This window comes from Acomys minous, assembly GCF_964271855.1.
Source record: "Acomys minous genome assembly, chromosome: 13".
NCBI lineage: Eukaryota > Metazoa > Chordata > Mammalia > Rodentia > Muridae > Acomys > Acomys minous.
The window spans coordinates 89546271-89574117 of record NC_140495.1 but is presented as its reverse complement, the minus strand read 5'-3'; the positions used below and the strand labels follow the sequence as shown (position 1 = coordinate 89574117).

Below are 27847 nucleotides of genomic sequence, written 5' to 3'. Positions count from 1 at the left end.
CATAATTACATTATTTCCCCCTTCCTTTTCCTCCCTCTAAGCCCTCCCATTTACCCCTCACTTTTTCTTTCAAATTCATGGCCTTTTTTTTTTCTTTGTTAATGTGTGTGTGTGTGTGTGTGTGTGTGTGTGTGTATGAGCGTGTGCATGCATATGTAGTCCCAAATACATAAATACAGTCTACTCAGTCTGCATAATGTCTATTATATGCATGTTTTCAGGGCTTTCAGTTAGTATTAGATAACTAATTGTTGGGCTCTCCCCTGGGGAAGACCATTTCTTCCACTCCCAGCATCCCTTACTTGCCTGTGGTTCTTCATGTAGGGTTGAGGCCTCGTGATCTCTCCTCCTTCTGCTTTGAATGTCTGTTGGTGTTGTCCTTGTTCAGGTCCCGTTAGGTGGTCATGTTGATGAGATGTCCTGGGTGTAGCTCCTGAAGGACACACAGTGCCACAGCAAACTCCCTGAGTCTCTGCCTCGTACAGTCTTTCCGCCCCCTCTTCCACAATGATCCCTGAGCCTTAGGTGCAGGAATCATATTACAGATGCATCCGTTGGCCGTGGCAACCAGAGTCTGCACTCTGATTGGTTGTTGTTCCCTGTAATGGTCACTGTCTGGTGCCAAGAGGAGTCTCTTTGGTGAGCTTTTGGAGGATTCTCCGCACTGATTACACAATACTTATTGAGGCACAAGTTACAGAACTACAGACAATGAGGTCAGTGTTAATGACATAATCATGTGTATTAAATAAGGCATCTTTAAAACAGAAGCACGCACATCACAAAGCCACGGGGCTGCTGTATTGCTCAGTGGTACGGTGCTTGCTCGGCACACCTGGGGCCCTGACTTCCATACTTAGCACCTTGAGCAAGACATAACTACAGGTGTCAGTCACCTTACAATGGGGTTGTGTTCCAATCGCCCTCTAGTGAGCTGAAGACAGCCTATGTAGAAAAGCACTGCAGCCACCTGCATTTCCCCAGCGCCCCAGCTCAGCAGCACACGACACTGTGCAGTACTGGTTCCTTCACCCCTGTGACCACACGGAAAGCTGGGAACTGTAGCTCGCCACAGCCAGTAACACAAGAGAGCATCAGACTGCATTATTGCATGGAAGATTAAAATTCCCAATTGAAGGGACAATGTCTACCAAATGCGTCTAGCTGTCATACCTCCATCAAGTCAAAACTCATAAAGAGCCACGGGAAGCCAAGGCCTGTCTATACATGTTTAAGCTGGTGATGAGCCTGACACAGGAGCCCGAGACTTCCATAGCTCCCGGAGGCCCCAGTGAGGTCGCTATGCCAGAAGAAATGCCCGTTTGCTCCATTTAGTAACTGGTTGAGTCCAAAAAATTTAGTAAGCATGTATGCCCTAACCACAATGAGGGATGGCTATGACAGATGCATCTGTTGGGTACTGTGCACGCTCTCAGGGGGTGGAATAGGACTGGACACCACCAGCCTTATTTTCTTTCTGCATTTACCTTCACCTGGCAGTTTTATTTATAGCAGTGGTTCTCAACCTTCCCAATGTTGTGACCCAATAATACAGTACCTTATGTTGCAGTGACCCCCCAATCATAAAAGTTATTTTCATTGCTGCTTCATAACTGTACTTTGGCTACTGTTATGAATCATAATGTAAATATCTGACAGGCAGGATATCTGACACGCCACCGCAGTGGGGTCGCAGCCCACAGGTTAAGAACCATTTATTTATAGTTGACAGTCAAGAGCCTCACTTTGCCACAGTCAAATATCATCAGAATGAAGGCACCTGGGGCTCAGGAGATAGCTCAGTCACTAACGTCCTTGCCTCCCAAACATGAGGACCTGAGGTATGACCCCGCACCCATGTAAAGAGCCAGGCACGGTAGTAAATGCTTGAAATCCCAGAACTGGGTAAGTGAAGACAGGAGGATCCCTAGGGTTCATCCACCAGCCAGGCCGGTCTTATCACTGAGCTCCAGGTCCAGTGAGAGACCCTGTCTCAAAAAATATGGTGGAGCGTAATCAAGGAAGATGCCCAATGGTGACCTCTGTTCTCCTCATGCACACACTTCTACACAAATGAGCCTTTACATACACACACACACACACATACACACACACACACACACACACACACACACACACACACACACGAAAGACGAAGGAAGGAAGGAAGGAAGGAAGGAAGGAAGGAAGAGAAAGATGAAGAAAAGATCGTCTGAAGACTTGAGCCATCATGAGCTGGTAGTGGTTTGTCCCAACACAGACCAGAAACTCCCAGCTTCCCCAGAGTGCTGCTAGGGGCTCGCCGATGTGTCTGTGGAGGGGAAGGGGGCATCGTTTGGTGTAGTTACTACCTTTATTATGGTACCCTGGAAAACATTAAAAATAAGGAGGCACAAATTCCACAACATCTATAACTTCCTGCATAGCAACAAATAGTCCATGAGTACCATATCTCATCAATGTCATGATGGCACAGATTGTACATGCCAAATCTAGACACAGCAAAAAAATATGCCAAAACAAAGGTGTACCATAAAGTCCCTGAAATATAGTAGTTACTGAACTAGGCTAGTGAGAGTCTATTATTTGAGGGAGAGTTTCAATTTATTATTTGTCCTGAATTGTCTACAAAGTCAGACTGAAAAGTACCATTATGGACCCAAAACTAGACTCCAGAAGAAGAGACTCCCAGCTCCCCTTCCCAGCATCCCCCCCAGTGATGTTCTTTACAGTCTGGTGAGGTACTTCCTGGCTCCCCATGGGTGTGCTTACAGCTGTCCTGGTTAAAGGGCCATTATGGTGAGAGTCCATGCCTGCTCCTTCAGCTATGGACCAACCAGATGCGTTGCAGGTCAAGACTTTCTTGAAGTTCATTAAGGGATCCAGTGCAGCAGCCTAGAGAGTGAGACCCCGCCCCCCAGGGGGACAGTGGGAAGTCCACATCATTTCACATTGAGCTTTATCCAGCCAGTTGTTTTCTTCAAATATATAAACAAAACAGAATAGACTGTCATCCTTAAGCTATGCCTGATGGGAGCCAAGTTGTTTGAGTGTAAACATGAACTATTACTCAGCTGGAAATGGATCTTCCCATTGATGGCTTGCTCTAGCTCAGGGGTTCTCAACCTTTCGAACACCACGGACCTTTAATACAGCTCCTCATGTTGCGGTGACCCCTGACCATAAGATTATTTTCTTTGCTACTTCGTAACTGTTAATTTTGCTACCATTGTGAAACAGAATGTAAGCATCTGTGTTTTCCGATGGTCTTTGGGGATCTGCAACCCACAGGTTGAGAACCACTGTTCTAGACAGTAGACACCCCCCGCCCCGCCAAGAACTTAACTTCACAAGCTGTGGATGCTCACTCACTCAAACTTCGAGAGGGGTGGTCCCAGGGAGCACTCGTTGTCCAGTGGTCAGAAGGTGAGAGGCTTCCTTTCCTGGCGGATTTGGGACCCGGCCAGCTCCTAGCAGCCCTCCTGTGTCACCCATGGGTTCTAGCAATGGGCAGAGGGTCTCAGCCCTGGCAAATCCTAACAGCAAGTAGGCACCTGGCTGCTTAAAGGCAGCAGCTTAAGAAGTTATGTTCCCTAGCACAAGAACCCTCTGGGCCTAGGTAAAGCCTATGAAGTGGTCCGGCTGGCTTCACAGACAGACCTCACCTGGCCCTGCCTCCCCAGCAATGTGCAAGGCTGGGGCTAACAGGAAGCATGAAGCTGCAAAAGTCTTCCATGGAGGAGCCTTTTGGAGTCTACAGCCAGCTTCGCTGTGGCATCTCACCTGCATTTTCCTTACCCGGCTGATTTGTCTTGAGTATTTTAAGCATCCCTAAAGTTCCCCCCTGAAGTCACTTGCTTTTCTGCTATTACTGATCCTAATTTTTAATTTTAGGGCAGGGTCAGACTTGTCTTGATTCACCCTGAAGAGTCCCCAGGTAGCATTATCTTACAAGCCTAACTATTCTGGTTTGTGTTAGAAAGGGGTGTGTGGGTGTGGGTGTGGGTGTGTGTGTGTCAATGTGTGTGTCTCTGTGTGTATGTGTGTGTCTGTGTGTGTGTCAATGTGTGTCTGTGTGTGTGTCTGTATGTGTGTGTGTGTGTTGTAGGTGTGTTTGTGTGGGATGCTCCTGCCCATTTGGCACACAGCATATCCACAAAACATGTTTTACCCTGTGGTGGGCCTTTCAGGTGGTTTCCTTGGCAACCAGACTTACTAACCGTTGGGGGCGGGACACGGGGGCTCATGTAACAGTGACTAGAAAAGCGGAAAATTGGCTTAGTGGATTCTCAGTGCGTCTTTGTAAACCTGAACTGACCCTGAACTGATTAAGGGGGTGTAGTTTGGCTTGGCGTTTGGTTTATGTGTTTGTTTGGAGGGTTGGTTGGTTTGAGACGGGGTCTCTTGTAGCTCAGGCCAACTTTGAACTCCAGTTATTATGAATGAATCCTGGGCTTAAATTGCTAACCCTCCTGCTGGTGGCAGCTGGGATCACAGGTGTACCCCTCCCTCCATCATCAGGCTTACTGAGCTCTTTAGAACTGGCTTCATCTGGAAGCTAAGCTTCCTGAGCAAAACTATTTGACAGAGCGTGAGAGAGGAAGACCAATAGGTTCCTGAGCCACTTTCCCTGCTGTACGAGAAGTCTCTGAGGCCCAAACCACTGACCCAGGGATACACACCCACGTGACGGCTCACAGCACCCACGTGACGGCTCACAGCCAGTCATGGGACCCAGCACTCTCTTTGGTCTCTGTGGGCACCAGTTATGCTTGTGTATAAGTCTAAATATGCCTACACATAAAATAAATGGATAAATAAGTAAGCAACACTTCTACGCTTAAAATAAGAGTAAGAATAAAAAGAAAAGAAAGGAAGAGAGAGAAGGAAGGAAGGAAATATCTAGTTAGGACTGAGCATTCTTAATTCCATAGTTTATGAGTAAAATACCTCAGCCATAACAGACTCCTACAGGAAATTAAAGCATGCAAGATGACGACACAATGTGTAAAAGCAGGTGCTACTAAGCCTAATAACCTGAGTTCAATTGTCCTCTGTGGAGTGACATTCACGCAAGCTCCCTACCATACACATACATACATATATACATATATACATACATACATACATACATACATACATACATACATACATACATTTGCACACATAGATACACAAAAAAATAAATAAAAGGAAGTGGCCTGGGCCAGATGTGGTAACCTTAGTTGTGTGTCCCCAGCAGGTGGGCATTCAGGGTTATTTTGGCTTTCGCATTCTGTCAACAAGAGAATGCTGTCACCCTAGAGCAGAAAGCTTTGACTCATTTCCTAGAAATGTCTGTGGCTTTACTTTTCTCCTGTTTGTCCCATGCAATTTACTTACTCCATAATTATAAATTGTTTTACTTTGTTATACATATTGTAATGAATACATAGAAGTTATAAGTTACTACATATATATATATATATATATATATATATATATATATATATATATTTTTTTTTTTTTTTTTTTTTTTTTTGGCTCACAATATTCCCATACCTGAAAGCATGAGATCAACCCAGCTGTGTCTGGGCCAACCTGATCTACATAGTGAATTCAGGATAGCCAGAGCAACGTAGAGAGAACGTGCCTCAAAACCACACCCAGAGCAAGACTGTGTTCGGGGTACTGTAGTTGCTCTTCACTCAGAAGACAGCTTCCAGCCGGGGATATGGTGGTGCAGGCCTTTAATCCCAGCACTTGGGAGGCAGAGGCAGGTGGATCGCTGTGAGTTTGAGGCCATCACTGCTCAGCTGAGCACAGGAGTGTCACTTTCCCCTCTAGTGACAGTCTCATCTGGCTTCTTCTGCTCAGGGTTGCCCCATGGGGAGGGACAGTTGTGACTGCAGATGCCCTTGAGGGGAGATGTTTCTGGGGAGGCTGGAGATGCCATTCAGAGGCCATGCCCAGCTCTTGTGTTAGCAGCCAGGGTTCAGCTGCTGCCACAGGGTAGCCGGACATGCCACACTGGTGTGCCCCTGATCTTTCCAGCCAGCCTTAAATCCTGCCTTCTTTCCTTTCTAGCATTGTATAAGTACCAAGAGGCCACTCTGCCAGCAAGCTGAGAGGAAAACTGAGGCAAGATGTCAGGCCGGAGCGGGAAGAAGAAAATGTCCAAGCTGTCCCGGTCAGCGAGGGCCGGTGTCATCTTTCCAGTAGGACGGTTGATGCGTTACCTGAAAAAAGGGACGTTCAAGTACCGGATCAGCGTCGGTGCCCCCGTCTACATGGCCGCTGTCATTGAATATCTGGCAGGTAATTCCAGCATGTAGGGGGCTCTACACACACATCCCACCCTTCACAGTTGGGTGGGATGCAAAGCATCTCCCAGTGCCTGGCTCAAAGTTACTGCTGCTGATGACAGGGCTTTTCCTAGCCTGCTTAGATGAAGTAAGGCCCTAGCTGAAGGAGATGGCGCATTGGAAAGTCAGTCCTCGTAGGACAGACAGTCCACATTTAAACAGTTCCTCTAGACCTACCCAGCACAGTGTGGCTTACATGGACCGACTTTCCAATGTGCTACATACATATATTTAAGGTCTCAGAAAGTGCTGGGAAGCTTCCGGTAAAAGGAGAGAATGCTCTTTGCTTTGTGTCTGAGTTGCTCCTTAAATCCCTATGGGCAGTTGTAGGAGTTTTGGCTGGTTGGTTTGGTTTTGGTATATTTAAAGCAGAAAGACTGGGGAGATGGTTCAGTTGGTAAAGCACTTGCAGTGCAATCATGAGAACCTGGGTTTGATTCCCCAGAACTCATGTAAAAACCGTGCCACACACTTGGACTCCTGACCCTGGAGGGGTGGAAATGTGTGTATCCTTGAGGCTTGCTGGCCCTGGTCTCAAAGCCTGTCTCAAAAATGATATGGCTAGCCCCTGAGGAATGACATCAGCAATTGACCTTTGATTCCACCACACCACACACACACACACACACACACACACACACACACACACACACACACTATAGTCACTGTGTCAGTGAACTGTAAGCTTGCTAACCATTGCTGAGTATTCCGGGAAAGGCACGAAAAGAATCTGTGGCTCATTAGTGCTCTCCACTCTAGAAATGCCACATAAATATTTAACTCTGATGTTTGTTTTATTCTAATGTTTTTGTTAATCACATCTGCCTGGCTAATACAGCACACTTAAGCCCAGTTTCAACTGTTGCCGTCGATTGTCTGGAGGATGGCAACTTTATCGGCTTTTCTCTTTGAAATTTGGTTGACTGAAAAGACACGTGCAGAATCAGCCTGAGTATTTATACCATTGTACCAGCAGATACCTTCAAAACACGGAGACTGTCTGCACACATATACACAGAACATTTGTGCAAACACACATGCACCCTTTCCCCCTCCTCAGTGACACACATTGGCCCACTGCCTCCAGCTTTCTAGTAAATAACTTTTGCTTTAAAACTCATTCTTTGTTTTCATATTCTTTCTCTCTCTCTCTCTCTCTCTCTCTCTCTCTCTCTCTCTCTCTCTCTCTCTCTCTCTCTCTGTGTGTGTGTGTGTGTGTGTGTGTGTGTGTGTGTGTGTCTCCCACTATGTACTCTAGGCTGGCCTGGAACTTGAGCTCCTTCTGCCTCAGTCACCCAAGTGCTAGGATATGTAAGCAAGCACCACATCAAACTTAGTCACACTTTTTTTAAAGATTTGTTTTTATTTTTATTTATGTGTGTCTGTGTGAGCATATCCCACATATGTGTGGGTACCTGTATAGGCCAGAAAAGGGTGATGGATCCCAGAGTTACAAGGGAACTGAACTCTGGTCCTCTGGAAGAGCAGGAAGTGCTCCTAACCACTGAGCCATCTCTCTAGCTCCTCATTCATACTTTTTAAAGCAAACGAATCATCTTTCCACACTGAAGAGAAAGTAAAATAAATCTTTAATTAAAAATAAAACAAAACTTAACAACAATAATAATACTATAACAATAAAAGTAAAGGAGAAAAAGTAGCAAAATAAGACAGGAAGTCCAATTTGATGGCATACATCTTTAATCCCAGCACCTAGGAGGCAGAGGCAGACAGAGCTCTGTGAGTTCAAAACCCAGTCTAGTCTACAATGTGAGTTCTAAGCCAGCCAAGGCTGCACAGTGAGACCCTGACTCAGAAAAACAAACAAAAAGAAAAAGAAAAAATTAGAGGGCCAATGAAATGGTTTATTGGTATAGGCTCTCGCCACACCAGCCCGGCAACCTGAGTTCAGTTCCTATGACCCATCTTTTACAACTGACTGCACAAAGTGGTCCTCTGACCTGCACGAGTGACTATAGATCACTCACCACATACACACACACACACACACACACACACACACACACACACACACATACACACACAAATTTTTAGAGAAATAAAAAGGAGCTAAAGATGGCCCAGTGGTTAAGAACACTGGCTGCTCTTGCAGATGACCTGGGTTTGGCTCCTTGCACCTACACAGTGGCTCACAGCCATCTCTAACTCCGGCTCCAGGTGATACAACACCGTATTCTGAACTCTGCAGTCTCCAGGCACACATGGTGAATGTACATACACGCAGGCAAAATACTTACACATACAAAGAACACAAAATTAAAAGAAATAAGAAATGACAGAAAAATATAAAAGTACCAGCTATATCCAACCTGTGGCCTTAGGGCCACCTGTGCCTCTAAATAACTATGAATACAGCCCAAAGCAACACTCACAAGTTTCAGAGTGTGCAAGATGGCTCACATGGTAAAGGCTCTTGCTGCACAAATGTGGCAACATGAACCACAGAACCCACATCAACATAAAAGGAGAGAACCAACTCCACAGAGTTGTCTTCTGACCTCCACACGAACACATGCACGTACCAATAATATGATTTGGTTATAGGCATAAAGTTATGAAATTCAAATGCTGACTTCTATATCCTCCATATCTAGTTGCAATCCTTGTTCTGAGAATCTCCTGTCTCAATGCTATGTAAACACTGCTCTCCAAGTGTGCCCTGATATGCCAATAAAGCAGCTTACAGCCAATCGCTGAGCAGGAGAGAGAATAGGGCTGGACTTCCTGCCAGCTGGGGAAGGAGGAGTTAGAGGAAAAAGTAGAGGACTGAGCCATGGGAGAGGTCTAGGAGACATCAGGAGAGCAAGCTGGAACAGGAAAAGCTACAAAGTGCAATATCTCTGGGATTTACACTGGGAGGAAACCAGGTTGGTTTAGAGGGTTAAGAATAAAGTAATAGAGCTGGATGTGGTGGCACATGCCTTTAGTCCCAGCACTTGGGAGGCAGAGGCAGGCAGATCCCTGTGAGTTCGAGGTCAGGCTGGTCTACAAAGCAAGTCCAGGACAGTCAAGGCTACACAAAGAAACCTCATCTCAAAAAACAAACAACAACAAAAAAGAATAGAGTAATAACTGCTCAGTGTTGTGAAGCTTATTATTAAACAAATATGAGCTTCAATTATTTGTGTGATAGGTAGGTTAAGAGAGAAATTAAGAAACAAACACAGTTTTATAAAAATTAACTTTAACATTTGATTGTCTATTAACCTCCCCCTTATATTCCAGCGGAAATCCTAGAGTTGGCTGGCAATGCTGCGAGGGACAACAAGAAGGCCCGGATAGCCCCCAGACACATCCTGCTCGCTGTCGCCAACGACGAGGAGCTGAACCAGGTAGCTCTGCACCCTAGGCTCAGTTAGTGGGGGATGGGTTTGCCAGGCATACTCCTGGGTGGACCCAGCGAGGCATCATTCATACCTGTGATGGTTCTCAAACACACACACACACACATGCACACATGCATGCGCGCGCACACACACACACACACACACACACACACACACACACACACACACACTCATCTTCATAGCTCTGTGTTCAGAGCCAAGATCAAATTCGCTTTAGAACCGACCCCTCCATGCTTTCAAGACTTTGCCTCCTCATTAAATGTAAGTCATTGCATGTACATATTATTCCTGGCAATGTCTTAACTCAAACCCTGTGGATGATGTATTAGGATAGGACTCCCAATGACTCCCTATTTATGCATTAGGACCGCTTGACTCCACAGTCAAGGAAACGTCTTCCTGGATAACAGTAAGCGAGCTGGGGCACAGGGTGCGGGGAGGGTGCTCATAAGTAGAATGAGGATTTTTATGTATATTTATGTTCTGATCTCATTCTTCTCAAGCTAAAGAATCTTCAAAGCTGCTGGTCCATCATAGATTGGTCATTTAAAAAAAAAAAGGATTACAAATTGATTGCTAGAAAAATGAAAAACAAAGGCATGCAACTGAAAATCTATAAGCTCTTGTTGTCAGAGTCGGCAGTGCTGTAATAACTGTCCATTTGCTGTCGATGGTTCTAGACTCTCAACTTGTTTGTGCTGCGCTGGCAACAGATGGTGGCTAACAGTTTGTGGATAAGATCTGGGTTCAGACCACCCTCTGGTTTAGACTATGTAGAATATATAACTGTGGATTGATTATTCCAGATGTATCCAATGGGAGGTTCCTGGCCAGGTATATGTTCCTAATGAGACACGGGTCTGAGAGTGTGCAAGCCATTGGCTCTCACTCTTGGGTTAACCTTTGAACCCAGGTGTGAGTGGCTGTGCTTCCCCACATGCGAAGCCCTCGACTCTCTTTTGTCATCTGAAATTCCAGAGTGCTGGCCAGGGTCCCAGTTTCAACTCCTCTGATACTTTGGTTTTGCCTTGTTTTGCTTTCTATGCAAGACCACAGACGACCTGATACCTACTGAGAAAGGCTTTGCAAGCGTAGGCCAGGAGCGCCAGGAGCTGCATGCCAATCAGTTTTGTTAGTTAAACAGAAGCCAAGACGCAAGCCTTGTTTGGCCAGCGCTGAGACTTGTGTTAGCCAGCGCAGGCCTGACCAGCTCTTCACGTTTTTCCCTCAGCTGCTGAAAGGAGTGACCATCGCCAGCGGGGGTGTCCTGCCGAGAATTCACCCTGAACTGCTGGCCAAAAAGCGAGGGACCAAAGGCAAGTCAGAAACGATCCTCTCCCCACCCCCAGAGAAAAGAGGAAGAAAGGCCGCATCAGGCAAGAAGGGAGGCAAGAAATCCAAGGCCGCCAAGCCACGGACGTCCAAGAAGGTGAGTCACAGAGCATTTCAGGAGCCAGGCATCACCGCTTCCACAGGCATGCTGCTTTTCTATGGACATCTTAGAGCTTAGGAGGGGGACCCTTGGAGCAGTGGTGATATCATGGGGACACATTCTTCACATGCAAGATTGGTGTCTGTCTTCATTTCCTTTCTCTGCTGCTGTAATAAAATACCTTGACAAAAGCAACTTTAGGGAGGAGGGTTTCAAGGATCTAAGGGACCAAGGTGGCAGGAGTTTGGAGCTGAGCATGGTGGCACACACCTTTAATCTCAGTACTTGGGAGGCGGAGTTCTGAGATCTCTGAGTTTGAGGCCAGCCTGGTCCACAGATTGAGTTCCAGGACAGAGAAACCCTACCTTAGAAAACAAAAATTAAACTGGGGATGTAGCTTAGTGTTAGAGCATCTGCCCAGGATGCAGGGGGCCTTGGTTTTTCTACCAAGCACTACATACACAACAACAATAATAATTATGTACACAATGTTCTGCCTGCATGTAAATCTACACACCAAAAGAGGGCACCAGATCTCATCATTGATGGTTGTGAGCCACCATGTGGTAGCTGGGAATTGAACTCAGGACCTCTGGAAGAGCAGACAGTGCTCTTAACCTCTGAGCCATCTCTCCAGCCCCGTGGGAGACTTTTTTGTTTTGTTTGAGACAGTGTCTCATGTAGTCCAGGTTGGCCTCACTTGTCTATGTAGCCAAGGATGGCCTTGAACTTCTGATCCTGCAGTTTCTACCTAATACTTAGGTTTCAGTTGTGTGCTACTACGCCTCACTTATGGTGTGCTGGGGATCGAACCCAGGGCTTCCTACATCTGAGGCAGATACTCTGCCAATTGAGCTGCACCGCTGACCCCATGTTGTGTTACCCTTTTCTTTTCCTTGTATTGCTGTCTCTTGTTCCTCTCCATCAAGGAGCAATGGGAGGGCTTCGGATGGGGCTCAGAAGCACTGTACTTGATTAGCTGATGGGAAACCCTGAGTTCAGTCCATAGACACAACACCAACACCAACACCAACACCAACACCACCACCAACACCAACACCAACACCACCTCCACCACCACCACCAATACCACCAACACCAACACCACCTCCACCAACACCAACACCAACACCAAGAAAAACAGCAGAGGGGATAGCGGACGGGGTGAGCGAAACACAATCACATGTGTGTATAAGTGTCATACTGTAACCTTATATTTTGAATGCCAGAGAAAGCAGTGGAAGGAAGAAAGAACGGTAGAGAGGGAAAGAGAGAAGGCAGGAGAGAGGAAGGAAGCAGAGAGGGACCGGGAGTGTAGCTCAGTAGCAGGGTGCACATGGCACCCACATTCGCTGCAGAACAAATCACCCATAGTTTACCACCTGACCACTTCCCTTCATGCCCTAGTTGGCTGTAGCCATGGCAGGACTGTGTCACAGACACGGGGGCGTGCCCTCTGGACTGTTTCTCATCTTTCCCTCTGGTTGTCACCCACAGTCCAAACCAAAGGACAGCGATAAAGAAGGAACATCCAATTCCACCTCTGAAGATGGACCGGGGGATGGCTTCACCATCCTGTCTTCGAAGAGCCTTGTTCTGGGTCAGAAGGTAACAAAGTCAGACTGGGCTGCGGTTAAGCCGCCTACATCCCCGGCTACTCTCAAGCCATGATGCCTCCTCCATCCCTTGCTCCCCTTCCCTCTGCTCTTGAATTATCCATTTTTAAAGGAAAAACCCCGGGTGATGTTTGCATGCCCGGAGCAAGCTATTTGGTGTGGAGACTGGCTTGTGCTGGTCAACCCGAAGTCAGCCTACAGTCTTTCTAGAGAATCTGGTCGATAAGATGGCATTTCTAATTCTGCTGGGAAGTACCTCAAGCCTCAATCATGTCTGCACCCACGGAGAAAAACCTACTGCTAACTCCCAGCCAGGCTTGAAGAGGCCTAGCTTCCATGATTAAATGTCATTCAACAGAGGGAGAGAGCAGCAATATATGTTGCTTGAGTTGGATGGGTGCTAGAAATGAATTATCTGTCAATAATTCAGTCTGCCTGCCTTCCTGAGCTGCAGGGGGAAAAAAAAAAAGAAAGAAAGAAAAAAGATTAAAAACCTACCAGGATAGATTCCAACAGTGTCTCCGCATCCTGCCAGACACGCAAATAATTCGTTTCTATGTGTGTCAAGTTCACTGAGCAGACAGATTATCTACAGAATCAACCCGGGCTGAAATAAGACACACGGGGAGGTAGCCGGTGAGTCAGTGAGCCCGATCTCAGTAGCTGCCTGTTCTCAGCCTGCCGAACAAATGGACCTCCATCCAGACGGCTGGGGATCACAAGGTCTCCGGGAGCAGAGATGTGGCGTGTTTCTTATTCATTTCAAATTAAAACAACAACAAAAACAACCTGAGACTCAAAGAGGTGGGATGAAAATATGTACGTCCCCTCTGGCGCCATGAGATTTCTCCCAAACTAATCTAGAGAATCAGAAAGTTCCCTCGCGCTGTGAAGACCCTGGCAAATGCTCTTCCTCTTCCTCTGCTGAAAACACATAAGGCAGACCCAAGAATGTGGTACTGGGGGCTGGGAGTGGGGGTTAGGATGTAGCTCATGGGTAGACCGCTCTCCTGGCATGCGCAAGATCCATAGCGCAGAAGAAGGGTTGGGGAGGAGGCAGCTGTCACAAAGTAAGGGCAGGGTGGGGACCCAGAGCCGACTCTTCCTCCCCAGCAAGACCATTGGCCTCCTCACACACCTGGTTCCACTTCAGGAGTGAGAACCACTTCAGAGCAAGCCTTGGGATGTTTTCCACACAGAGCTTACTGAGATGTGTCAGAGGCGACCAAGGCCACCAAGGTTAGGAACAAAGGATGCATACACAATGAAGGCAAGAAGGAGGAAGGGAGAGTCCATTTCCGTTCTGGGCAGGGAAGGCAGGCTGTTTGCACTCTGCTGGTCTCCAAAGAGCTGCTCAAAACCAAACACCTGGAAGCCTGGCACAGTGGCTCAGGCCTAAACACCCAGCATTAGGAGGTGGGAGGCACAAGGAGTTGAGGGTAAACATTGCCTACGTCAGTGAACACAAGACCAGCGTAAACTACCTGAGGCCCTATCTCAAGACAAAAGAGATACCTGGGGATTTGAGCCCTTTGTGCTGCCCCTCGCACCTGAACAGTTGAGAAAAATGATGCTGACCGTTAAATTGAAATGATGTTCAGTGGCAGTTGATCTTCTTTCTCCATCTTTTTCCTCCCTAACCACAGCTATCCCTGACCCAAAGTGACATCAGCCATATTGGCTCCATGAGGGTGGAGGGCATTGTCCACCCAACCACAGCCGAAATCGACCTCAAGGAAGAGATAGGTAAGGCCTGGGGTTTGGAGCCGTGTCATGGTGGGCGGAGCCTACTGTCCAGACAAGCTCTCATGGACTCAGTGGTCCTCTGCCTGAGGTCCCAGGTGGAAATCATCTTCTTCTTCTTCTTCTTCTTCTTCTTCTTCTTCTTCTTCTTCTTCTTCTCCTCCTCCTCCTCCTCCTCCTCCTCCTCCTCCTCCTCCTCCTCCTCCTCCTTCTCCTCCTTCTACTGTTTCTTCTTTTTTCTTCTTCTTCTCTTCCTCCTCTTCTTCTTCCTTCTCCTCCTTCTCCTCTTCTTCCTTCTTCTTCTGTTTCAAGTCAGGGTTTCTCTGTGTATCCCTGGCTGTCCTGGACTCACTTTGTAGACTCACAGAGATCCACCTGCCTCTGCCTCCTGAGTGCTGGGAATGTCTTCTGATGAGATGAAATGGTTTCACTCCAGAGTAATAAGGTTTGCTTTGATTCTGTACAGTTGGTAAAGTCTGTCTTAAGATGCTATACGGATGGAGACAGCCCATTTGTGTACAACTTGACATTTCCCCAAAGTGACGGGGCTTGACAGGCACAGTACTTGCCCAGTGTGCACAAAGCCCTGGGCTGGAGCCTCACACACCATGAACTCATGCAGGAAGCCCTACACTCAATCCTCAGGGTGCCTAGACTGGGTGTCCTGTATCATGTGTGTAACAGCAGCAGTCAGAGGGCGGAGGCAGATGCATCAGAAATCCAAGGTTGTCCTTAATGACACGGGGAGTTTGAGGCTAGCCTAAGCTACATGAGACCTTGTCTCAAAGCAGAGAGTGGGCACCACTGTACAACCAGCACACTGGAAAGCAGACTCTCACCAGCCCCACCCTTTCTCATTATTTCCTTTAGAGGGGTCTCGTCTGTTTATTTAAATGGCCCCATATGTTCTTTGTGCCTGGCTTTTTAAGCTCAGTTTAGTGTCTACAAAACCTGCCTGAGCTACTGAGGATGTTTGTTCATTTTCGGTGCTGTGTGGTATTTCGAGCCACAGTGTGAGCTCCACCATGTAAGCTGATGATGACACACGGGCTGTTTTCACTTGGGGTTGTCCTGAGCGCTGCTGTTATAAGCATCGTTGCACAAGCTCTGGATTGAACTTTGCATGTGTTTTAAGCTCACGTATTAAGAATGCTGTTGGTGAAAAGGAAAGGGGTGGAGACGTGGGAACTAAGGGGTACAGCGCTGTAACTTTGGCACTCAGAGGCAGACGGAGGGTTCTGAGCTGCACACGGAGACCCTATCTCAATCCCCGCCCCACAGACAAGATAAAGGATGTGTAGGGAGAACTGGTGAGATGCAGGTCTGGTGGGTGCTTCTCAGGTGGTCAGCACTGAGCTCTCCTCTGCAGTGGGTAGGCTCCAGTGGTGGCTGAGGAAATTCAGTGGCAAATGTTCACAGAGGAGGAGAGCCCAGAATAAATGACAAGTCTCAGTTGGTGGTCATGGCGGAGGAATGGAGTGAGAGAGCGTTTATTTCGTGATTAGGGACATTATAAACCTTGGGCTGTGGGAGGAGCTTCGAGGGTGAATGTGTTTGGCCCTGGGGTTGGGGGCGGGGTTCCAGGGCTACTTCATTTGCATGTAAAAACACAGCCCTGCTGTGGGGTTCCCCAGAGCAGTCGGAAAGGGAACCCAGCTGAGAAAGGGAGTCCATCACCTTGTACTGAGTTCAGAGGCTACCCAGAAATGCCAGCCTTCGGCCTTAACAGCAGAGTCATAGCCGAGGAGGTCAAGGAGCTGAGAAGGCGTGGGCCTGACCCACCGTCATAGGCATGAGCAGGAACAGCAAACCTAATGGCCCCCATCTGGTCCATTTGTTGCCACGTTGCCCATTTTCACAAGACAAAACTGTTTTCAACCCTCCCTTGAAAGGGTAAGTGGAGTGGAGAAAAGGCCTTGGCCCTGGAGTCCAGGGCTGGCCCTGGGGTGAATGGTTTGAAGCCATTGCTAGCCGCTCAGCCATGTGGTGGCCCCAGACTGTTGGGCTCACTGTGGGTCTGGCACAGAGGCCACTTGCTGTCCTGCAAAGTAGTTGGGGTGGCACTGGGCCATAACAGAACTGCAAAAACGCAGTCTGGTTTCTTGCCTTGTGACAGAGACCCTGGCATTGCCTTCCTGAGGCTAGGGGGAAGGGTCTCCCCAACTGTGGAAGGGCTCCCCCTAGTGGCATAATCTCCAGCTCTGTTCTGCTTGGTTGGAATCCCCTAGCTTGCAAATAAAGCAAGGTCCTGTTTCAGACATCCTCCTAGTTCAGCATTTTTATATCGAAAACATCAAAAAAGAGATGCTTGTCTTGCTTTACAGTAAGGTAGAGTGACATGCACTGTTACGGGATGAAAAATCAAGTTTAGGTTTCAGGGGTGGATCCCACGGCTGACCTCTTGGTGGTCAGTGGAGGAGCGAGATGGGCTGAAATGCAGGCGGATTGGTAAGAGAAACAACTTCTGATTCGGCCTGGTCTCTCTCCAGGCATTTACAGATCGCTGCCTGGCTGCGTGGCTTTGGGTGTGTTCCCTAACCTCCCTGAACCTCGGTTTCCTCATCAAAAGTGAGGACACAGCTGTACTCACAGGCCCTCTGCAGACCAGATAGTACAGGACGGGACTGGATGTGGTAAACCAGCTCAGATCCATCCCCTCACAGACAGGCCTTTATGGTTGCTGCGGCATCAGGAGACACGCCAGTCATCCTATCCAGCCAAGGCCCTGATTTTTTTTTTTGTTTGTTTTTGTTTTTCAAGACAGGGTTTCTGTGTCCCTGGAACTTGATCTATACATAAGGCTGGCCTCAGGCTCACAGAGATCCGCCTGCCTCTTCCTCTCAAGTGCTGGGGTTAAAGGTGTGCACTACCGTCCTTCTATCTCCCTTTGGGAGGGGTAAACTGCCTGCAGCTTCGTGCACTCCTCAGCGGTTGGGAATTGGTGTAGTTCCAGCACAGGTGTGAGCCGCCATTCCTCGTCTGGTCCATCCAGGGGCTCGAACCCAAAGCTTCCTGCATTCCAGGCAAAGCCTCCTTACAGACTGAGCCACAGCCGCACCCACCCCCTTCACTCTCAGCCTCAGAAGCCCCCAGAAGCTGCTTCCTTCTTGAGTCTTTGGGAAGAGGGGGCTCACCTTGCCTCCCACACAACTTCACCTGACCCCTGACCCCTGACCCCTGACCCCTGACCCCTGACCCCCGACCCCAAAGGCAGAGTGCAACAACAGTTTAGACATGGGTGCCAGCTTCAGTCTCCAGCTGTCCCCAGGCTTCTGGGAGCCAGAAATGAGCCTCAGAAATGTGTGACAAAGCTCACAACTACCACTGCTGGGTTGTATCTCTTGAGACCTAAACTCCCTCATGAAGACATAGCATCCCCAACCCCAGTCATATAAATTCACCGATGTGTTCTGGCTGTCCAAAGACACGTGAGTGCTTGCCTGAGTGTGGAGTGTAGCTGTGTCACCCAGGGAGACCTCGGAAACGAGTAATCATAATGATAAATAGATAATAACCATAAGGGCCTGGGACCAGAAGTGATTCAGATGTGGGTGGATTGGGGGATATTTGCATATACATAATGAGATGTCCCCAGGATGGGACCCAAGTCCAAATGCAAGGTTATTTCTGATTCCTGTAGACTCTTTACACAGTGGCGAGTGGCTGCAGCAGGCAGGCGAGAGCAGCCCCGCCTGGTGTTGAAAGCTCTCACACAGGGGTTGAGTATTGGCATTCTTAGCCCTGTGTTTCTGCTCTTCCCTATACCTAGGAAGTCAGAATTCTTTAGCCCTTGGCAGCTGGTGGCCTTGTAGCTTCTGGGAGGGCTTAAGCATCAGGATACCTCAGTACTTGCAGATGGCAGGGACTCCAGCTCCTGGACCTGGGGTGTCTAGGACCCCTGGGTTGCCCCTGGTTTCTTGCCTTTAAACAGGCCAGCTGTCAATCAGTGCTTAGCCATCGTCGTAGCCCAGCCTGCCAACTGCTCAGCAGCTGCCGCCGTCACTCCCCCTTCACTGCTGCCGTTTGCATGCTATCACCTCTATCTGCATTGTGAAAAGTAGGCAAGAAAAGAGCACTTGAGGGAAGCCTTTTATGAGCACCATGCATGCATGAGGAGCACAGACATACACACAGGCAAAACACCCATGCACATACAAGATAGATGAATTGTGTAAATGCTTTTTAGAAGGACTTATTAACACTGATCGTGATTTTAACAGTGCTTTAGCAATGCATGACACCTTCCCTGTGCTTCCCAGGGAGATGGGGTCCCCTCATGTGTCTCACACATAGCACAGGGACCCACCCATCGCATGAGACTGGGTGCAGAGCTGGGCGTGGTGGCGGATCGCTATCAATTTGAGGCCAGCCTAGTCTACAAAGTGAGTCCAGGACAGCCAAGGCTACACAGAGAACCCTGTCTTAGGGGGGAAAAAAAAGACTGGGTGCGGAATCTTATTTATCATGTGAGAGATCTTAGCAATAAGAGAGAGGAAGAAAGAGGCAGTAGGAGTGGGGATTGGGGAGTGGGAATCCTTTAGCAAGGCTTGTCATCCTTTAGTCCGCTGCACAGAGACCCAGACTCTGCAGTGTCGTCCGTGCCACCAGTGACCACTGACAAACCAGTGGGTAGCAAGTGGGACATGTTGTTCGCAGTTTCTGAGGTTTTCCTGACCTAAGGTGTCCAACAGTATGACTATTGAAAGACCGCTCACCACAGCCCCCATGTTCTCCTTTGCAGGGAAAGCCTTGGAAAAGGCTGGGGGTAAAGAGTTTTTGGAAACAGTAAAGGAGCTTCGCAAATCCCAAGGCCCTTTGGAAGTTGCTGAAGGTAAGTGTGAAACTGGGCTGCATCTCAGCCTGCCTCAACCCCATCCTCTCAACCCTCAGCCTCCCCCACATCCATACGTGGTCACTGTATACAACAGGATATGCTGCCGGGTATGGTGGCGCACACCTGTAATCCCAGCACTCCAGAGGCAGAGGCAGGCGGATCCTTGTGAGTTCGAGGCCAGCCTGGTCTACAAAGTGAGTCCAGGATAACCAAAGCTACACAGAGAAATCTTGTCTTGAAAAACCAAAAACCAAAAACAACAGGATATGCCATCCTTAGAACCCACATTTTTAAAAAGCCAGGCCCATTTAATGTCATAGGCTTGCGACTACAGTGGTGGGGAGGTGGAGACAGGAGACAGTCTAGGCCAGTAAGAGTCCATCTCAAAGGAGGTGGACAGTGTTCCTGAGGATAACACCAAGACTTCCCTTTGCCTCCACACACTCACACGCACGCACACATGAGAGGGAGGAAGAGAGACAAAGGGAGCAGCTTAGCATCGCTCTGATCATTTAAGCGGCAGGCGTAGGTCATTTCGTATGCTCTGGGGACTCTTGGGTTGCCTGTGGTCATAAGCAGCCAAGGTGAGCACTAAAGTGATCTTGGGGGGCTTTGGTTATTTTTTTATTTTCATGTGTGTGTTAAGATACACAGAATGTAAAATTTACCCCATAAGCCTTTCAAAAATATGTGATTCAGTGGTATAAAACACTTCTACAGTGTTGTGCAACCATAGCCACTATCTACTTCCAGAACGTTCTTAATACCTCTGACCAAAAGTTCAGGTCCTGGCAACCACTAGTCTACTTCCTGTCCCTAAGGATTTACTTGTACTAGACATTTCCTTCTTGTTTTTTGTTTTTTGTTTTTTGAGACAAGGTTTCTCTGTGTTAGCCTTAGCTGTCCTGGACTTGCTTTGTAGATCAGGCTGGCCTCGAACTCACAGCCATCTGCCTGCCTCTACCTCCCGAGTGCTGGGATTAAAGGCATGTGCCACCACACCCTGCTTTGACATTTCATATAAATGCAGGGACTGGCCCTCTGTGGCTGGTGTCTCATTCTTGACATAGTATTTTGTAGTTTTATACAAGTTGTAGGATATATGATCCTCCCTCCTTTTTGTGACTGAATAATATTGGTGTCAGCATCCTATCACTGTGACAAAATACCGGAGAAAAATCAGTTTAATAGGGAAAGATTTCCTTTGGGTTCAGTCTCACCGGATGGCTTCATTGTTCTGTGGCTTGAGGCGAGGTAGAGGAGCATGGAGCATGAGCTGGCAAGATGGCTCAGTGGACGAAGGCGCTTGTGATAATCCCCATGAGGAACTAGGTTGCAGCACAGTGGTACAGCACTCGCCTAACATGTGTGAGGCCATGCGTTCGATTCCCACCACTGGATAGGGGCAGGGGAGAAAGGCCAGAATAAAACTCCCATTGCCAGGACTGAAGAGCCGGCTTTACCAGTTAAGAACCTCATGGTGGCTTATGACCATCTATAATGTGATCTGATGCCCTCTTCTGGCCTGCAGGCACACCTGCAAATAGAGCACTCATATACATAACATAAATAAATAAATCTTAAAAAAAAAAAAAAAAAAAACAAGGGGCTGGAGAGATGGTTCAGTGGTTAAGGACCCATGTTCAATTCCCAGCACCCACATGGCAGCTCACAACTGTCTGTAACGCCAAGATCTGACACTCTCACACCAATGCACATAAGTTAAAATTAAAATAAAAATATTTAAAACAAACAAACAAACAAACAAAAAGAGCACTGGCTCCTCTTCCAGAGGATCAGGTTTCAATTCCTAGCACCCTCCCGGAAACTCAGTCTGTAACTCCAGTTCTAAGAGATCTGATGCCTCCTTCTGGCCTCTGTGGGTACTGCACACCTGTGGTGCATAGACTAACCCTTCACCCAGGGCTATAATTGGTGCAAAATCTGTGCTTCTAGAACAGAGAGAGCAGAGAGCCCTAACCTAGGCCTGTGACCACCCTGCCCATGTTTATTAGATGTGAAATGTACCCCCAAAGGCCCATGTGTCTGAATACTTGGCTCCCTGTTTGACTCCCGGCTGGCAGCACTATCTGGGAAGGTTGTGGAAGCTTTGGGGCTGAGGCCTGGCTGGGGGCATAGACTAATGGATTCTTCACATTCTTCCTTCTGATACTGTTTAACCAACCGCCTCACAGTCATTGGCTGGGAATCCCAGGAAGCTAAATGGTTCCCACTGCAGAATGTATCCCTTCCAACCAAGAGCCAAAATAAGTCTTCCGTCCCTTAAGTTGCTTCTGTCAGGATTTTGTCACAGTGCCAGCCTTCCTCTGTCACCGTGACTCAGGCAGAGTTCTGAGTTAGCTGTTGAAGAGTTTACCTGGCCTAGGGGTCTGGAGGAGACTCCCAGCAAGTGCCTGGAAAAGTGAGAGAAAAGCAAGCTGGACACAGGACAAGAAGCAGAACGTGACGTGTTTCTAAGCAGAATTTGGATGTTGTGAGCAAATGCTGAGGTGTTGGTTAAAGCATTCTTAGCAGGGAACTTTCCAGAACTAAGTACTTGTTCAGGTTGAAAATTTTGGGCAAAACAAATGAAGGTAAATTCTGAACCTGGCCCATCACAGTGACTGGTCAGGGGTTCAGAAGTCAAGAGGAATCCAGAAAGCCACTGGAGAGGAGAGGTGGGCTGTCTGTAATGAAATGGCCATGTGAGAGCCAGCAAGATGGCCCAGCCAGTGAAGGTTCTTACTATGGAGTTAAAAATTTGAATTCAGCTCCTGGGATTCTCTCAGTGGAAGAACTGACTCCGCTGTGCTGTCTTCTGATAGTGCAAGCATGTGAGCACACGTGTGTATGCACACACACACACACACACACACACACACACACACACACACACACGGTAGGTAACTGCCCTTGCCTCACGGAAGGGCAGCAAGCTCTACTCTTGGCCTTGGCATTAGTTGGATGGTACCTAAGTTACTTTCCTATTGTGGTGAGAAAACACCGCAATCAAGGCATCTTATAGAAGAGGGAGCTTATTGGGGGCCTACCATTTCAAGAGGGTGAGTCTGTGACCATCATGGCAGGGAACATGGCAGCAGGCAGGTAGGCACGGCGCCAGAGCAGTAGCTGAGAGTTTATACCTTGATCCACACGCAGGAGGCAGAGAGAAAGCTAACCTAGGAATAGCATGGGCTTTCTAAAGCCTCAAAGCCCGCCCCCCAGTGACACACCTCCTCCAAGGCCACACCTCCTACCCCTTCCCAAACAGTTCCACCACCTGGAGCCCACGTATTCAAACATAAGAGCCTATGGGGGCCGTTCTCATTCAAACCACCCCAGGGGGTATGAGGGAAAATGCCAAGCTAGTGGATAAGAGTTGCAGGCCAGTGCTTCTGAAAACTGGCAGCTCAGCACTGCCTAAATCCTTACACAGAGAGCCTCATGGGGCCTGACCTCCAGAGACAGAGAAGGGCATGTGTTTTATTTCTATAAAAGCTACAGTCTCCTGCTGGAGAAGAGCGATTATGAGATGTCTGCCTTTTCTTTTTTATTATTTTTGATTTTATGTGCATGGCTATTTTGCCTACATGTATGCAAATGTACCACCTTCATATCTAGTGCCCACAAAGCCAGAAGGGGGCAGCAGGTCCCTCAGAACTGGGCTTGTAGACAGTGGTGTTATCAAGTGGCTGCTGAGAATTGAACTCCGGTTCTCTGGGAAAACCTCCATTGCTCTTAACCACTGAGCCCTCTCCAGCCCCCCAAGACGCCTTTTCAAAGATACTGAAACATGGGAAAAAATATCAACCTCTTAGAATCAGTAAAAGGACCAATTTTAGTCCAGGCCCTTACACAGCTGTCCTTGCCAGACCCTGCTGGGAGCCCATGTGCTTCTGTGCATGTTTTCCAAGCCAGGCCAGTCCTTGCTGAACCTCTGCCATGTGCACTGTGCTGTGGATGTCAGGGTGGCCCTAAATGAAGAGATTAATAGCCAAATGAGGATCCCAGAGTCACACGGTGCATGTCTTAACCAGGCTGCCCAATTTCATGGTGAAGGCCAAGGGAGCTGTGGAGTGAAGGATGACATAACCAAGCATGGCAACGGAAGAGCCACCTCTGATGACTGATGGCCACAGGGACTTCCATCAAACTCCTCAGTAGCCATGTTCTTACCAGGCCTGTCACTGACAGGGACCATGTTTAGGGTAATAAAGTTCTAAGAAAGAGAAAGAAGAAAGAAAGAAAGAAAGAAAGAATGAATCTGGGCAGTGGTGGTGCATGGCTTTAATCCCAACACTCGGGAGGCAGAGACAGGTGGATCTCTGTGAGTTCAAGGCCAGCCTGGTCTACAGAATGAGTTCCAGGACAGCCAGGGCTACACAGTCTTGAAGGGGGGGAGGGGAGGGGAGGGGAGGGGCGGGGCGAGGAGAGGAGAGGAGAGGAGAGGAGAGGAGAGGAGAGGAGAGGTGAGGACCTCAGAGAGATTGCTCAGCAGTTAAGAGCACTGGCTGCTCTACCAGAGGAGCTGGGTTCAATTCCCAGCGTTCACATGGTGCCTCACAGACGTATTTAACTCCAGTCCCAGGGTATCTGCCCTCTTCTGGTCTCCTTGGGCATTGCGTGCATATAATACAAAGACATGCATGCCGGCAAAATAGTCATACTATAAAAATAATTCTTTTAAAGATTTTTAAAAGAACACTCATATACATAAAATAAATACATCTGTATCCAGTGCTCTGCCTGCACATACACCTGCAAGCCAGAAGAGGGCATCAGATCCCTATCTGTGAGCCCTATTGTGAGCCACCATGTGGTTGCTGGGAATTGAGCTCAGGACTTCTGGAAGAGCAGTCAGTGCTCTTAACCTTTGAGCCATCTCTCCAGCCCTAAAAAATAATTTTTTAAATTAAACCTTGCCAGATGGTGACGGTGGCACAAGCTTTTAACCCAGCACTTAGAGGGCAGAGACAGGCAGAGCTTCAGGTTTGAAGCCACCTTGATCTACAAAGCAAGTTCTAAGATAGCCAGGGCTATCTGTGTACAGAAAAAAAACCCTGTCTCAAGAAGCAGACAAAAGCCAGGCACTGTGGCACACACACCTTCAATTCCAGCATTATGGCAAGTCAACAACTAATTAAACCTAACCACTGTGGCAACTCTGACAATCCATCTCCAGTCTCCTTAACCTCAGTCACAATGCCCCCTTGGCCATGGCAGGGAACAGTTAAGACCACAGGGATGCAGATGTTTGGGGATGGCCATTATTCAACCTTCCACAGTACCAGATGTGATTCTGATGTGTTCCTGTCCCTAGGATCCATTTTGAGTATCTTCCTGACCTGTCGGCAGGTCACCAAAAACGATAAGCTGTCAGTCACATTAACGTTAGAGCTCTGCTTCCTACCAGACTCTCCGTACAGCGACAGGGATGTGTCCCAGCCACCTGGGATGATCTCACGGGGTTACCTGGGAGGCCCAGCCTGAGCACCCAGTTTTAGGAAATAACTGGAGGGTTGGAGAGATGACTCAGTGGTTGGGAGCTCTGACTGATCTTCCAGAGGTCCTCAGTTCAGTTACCAGCAACCACATGGTGGCTCACAACCATCTGTAATGAGATCTGGTCCCTCTTCTGGCCTGCTGGCATACATGCAGGCAGGATATTGTATAAATAATCAATCAATAAATCTTTTTTTAAAAAAAGGAAATAACTTGAACTGCACTTCTTTCTTCTGCGCCCCAGCTGCCGTCAGCCAATCCAGTGGACTCGCAGCCAAGTTTGTCATCCACTGTCACATCCCCCAGTGGGGCTCCGACAAGTGTGAAGAACAGCTGGAAGAGACCATCAAAAACTGCCTGTCCGCAGCTGAGGACAAGAAGCTTAAGTCCGTCGCCTTCCCGCCTTTCCCCAGTGGCAGGTAGGACACAGTTTCTGAGTTGATGCCTCCGGCCTTTCTCTTGGGAACCAGCTGCTCACCAACATGCATGCCCGTGTTCTACTGGCCCACTCTAGGAGACACAGCCAGGGTCTGCCAGCACAGCCAGAAGGTTAGGTAGGCAACAGAGGAGAAACCCGATTTCCCACCTTCCAAACAGACGGGCCCCCGGTCTGGGATGGCAGGTCTCCATGGCCGGAGCCAACTTTCCTGCCGCGTTAACATCAATGCCCGGACAGAAAGGTAGACACCATGGGTGAGGCCAGGTGGCATTTTAGTTTTGTATATGCTCGTGAGTGCACGTGTGTGTCACATGTGTACATACACAGGCGTGTGTGAAGGCCAGTGTCTTTCCTCGGGCAATGCTCTCCTATTGCTGCGATATAACGTTCTGTCCTAAAGTAACTTAGGAGAGCAAAGTGTTTAGTTGGTTTATACTTCCAGGTCACAGGCCACCATTGAAGGAAGTTAGGCAGACACCAAAGGCAGGAACATGACAGAGAGACCTTGGACAAAGGCTGCTTGCTGGCTCACTCCCTGCCTCATACTTAGCTAGTGTTTTTAATACAACCCAAGATCATCTTCCTAAGGTATGGCATTGCCCACAGTGGGCTAGGCCCTTCCATCAAGACAATGTCTCCTAGGCATGGCCACAGGTCAATCTAATCTGGGAAATTCCTCAGTTGCGGCATCTCCCCTCAGATGACTCTTGGCTAGCCACCTCGTTTGTGAGAACAGGCCTCACTGTGTCGCCTTGGCTAGCTGGAGACTCATTATGTGAATTAGGCTAGTCTTAAACTCAGGGAAGTCTGGTTGCCTCTGCCTCTCCTGTGCTGGAATTAAAGGTGTGTGCTGCCATGCTGGGCTTACCACCTTGGATTTTTGAGAGATTCTCTCATTGGTTCTGACTAACAGATTAAGTTAGGCCAAGCGGCCATGCAGTCTCAGCGATCCCCGCATCTCTACTTCCCAGCACTGGGGTTATAATCATTATCACCATGCCCAGCCTTTTCTACATGTTCTGAGAACAAATGCTGGTGTGGCAAGCACGTTCCCAACTGAGCGATCGCATGCCACACCCCTTGTTTGTTTCTGAAAACCTATGTTCAAACCCTACATCCTTACCCTTGGTTCTCACCTAGAACACATGATCAGAAAAAACCCCAGGCTCACGGGTCTTGCTAATCAAAGTGTGGTCTGTGAACCAGCAGTAGCAGCAGCAGCAGCCCCCAGTTATAAATTAGGGCCCCTAGACCTCATCCCAGACCTGCTTTGAGATCCCAGGAATGCTCAGGGGGTCAGCAGGGGAGGAGGCTGGGACCTTGATCACTGCACCCCGAGCAGTCCGAGGCAGGCTCTCACGGCAGCTCGGTGGAAAGAGGCTGGACTCAGAGGCACAGGCAATCTGAGGGTGAACTAGTGAATACTATGGGATATATTCTCCATGGTCGGACCATGGGTGGTATGTTCCACACAAAGACACTCAAGAGAATGCAGGAAGCAGGCATATCCTGGACTCTTGGACCTATTCCCCAGGTGTCTTGGTAGCCGACCCTAAATGACCATGATGGCTGTGTCCCTGGAAGCTGGTTAGAGCCCTCAGCAAACTTTTTCCAGCCCAGCCTGCCCAGAGTAGCTGCTGAGATCACAATGACAAGTTCGTGTGAGTGAACGGACGATTAAGACTCCCTGGTCCTCAACCTTCCTAACGCTGCGACCCTTTAACACAATTCTTCATGTCGTGGTGACCACCTGCACCCTCCCCCCCCCCAACCATAACATTATTTCATTGCTACTTCATAACTGTAACTTTGCCACTGTTCTGAATCATAGTGTAAGTATCTGATATGCAGGCCATCCAATATGCAACCCTGTGGAGGGATCATTGGACCCCCAAAGGGGTTGAGACCCACAGGCTGAGAACCACCGTGCCAGGCCACCACTAAGTAACTGAGTTCCAGTCCCAGCAATTCTGAAAAGCCCTTGGTGGATAATCTACTTAGCATGTAAACTGATTTTGAAGGAACTCAAACAAACAAAAACAAAAAAATCCATGTTTGTGTTTTGAAGACAATGATCATATAAATGTGGAATTGATAGAATTTAAAGCCAAGTTTTTTTTATTCCGATGACAGAGATTCAAATTTGGGACATCCTTTACACACCAGCCTCTGTGACCTTGGCTGAAGTCACCACATCTGGGTCAGTGGGGGACATTTCAACCTATTTGTATCTTCCCCTTGACCATTGCCAGAGAAGGGGGCTTGTGACTGGGCCCGTGCACGGTGAGCCCCACACTGTACAAACAAGGGTCCAGAGCCAGAACAGAAAGAAATTGAGAGGGCTGGAGAGATGGTTCAGTGGTTAAGAGCACTGGCTGCTCTTCCTGAGATCCTGAGTTCAATTCCCAGCACCCACATAGTGGCTCACAACTATCTGTACTATGATCAGATGCCCTCTTCTGATGTATATGAATACAGCATACTCATATACATAATAAATAAGTATTTTTTTAAAAAGAAAGAAAGAAACTGAGAGCAGAGTATGTTTCTAACCCCTGTACTCTGGAAG

General features: G+C 48.2%; 1 protein-coding gene across 1 annotated transcript in view; it reads left to right on the top strand.

Annotated features, from left to right (window-relative positions):
- Positions 1-27847, top strand: part of MACROH2A2 (macroH2A.2 histone) — a 40389-nt gene that overhangs the window by 12110 nt on the left and 432 nt on the right. Inside the window, exons 2-8 of the mRNA XM_084752306.1 lie at positions 6067-6297; positions 9591-9697; positions 10944-11141; positions 12642-12752; positions 14407-14506; positions 19245-19334; positions 25084-25258. Of these exons, the coding sequence (XP_084608432.1) occupies positions 6126-6297; positions 9591-9697; positions 10944-11141; positions 12642-12752; positions 14407-14506; positions 19245-19334; positions 25084-25258 (953 nt within the window). The 5' untranslated portion in view covers positions 6067-6125. The remainder of the gene's footprint in view (positions 1-6066; positions 6298-9590; positions 9698-10943; positions 11142-12641; positions 12753-14406; positions 14507-19244; positions 19335-25083; positions 25259-27847) is intronic.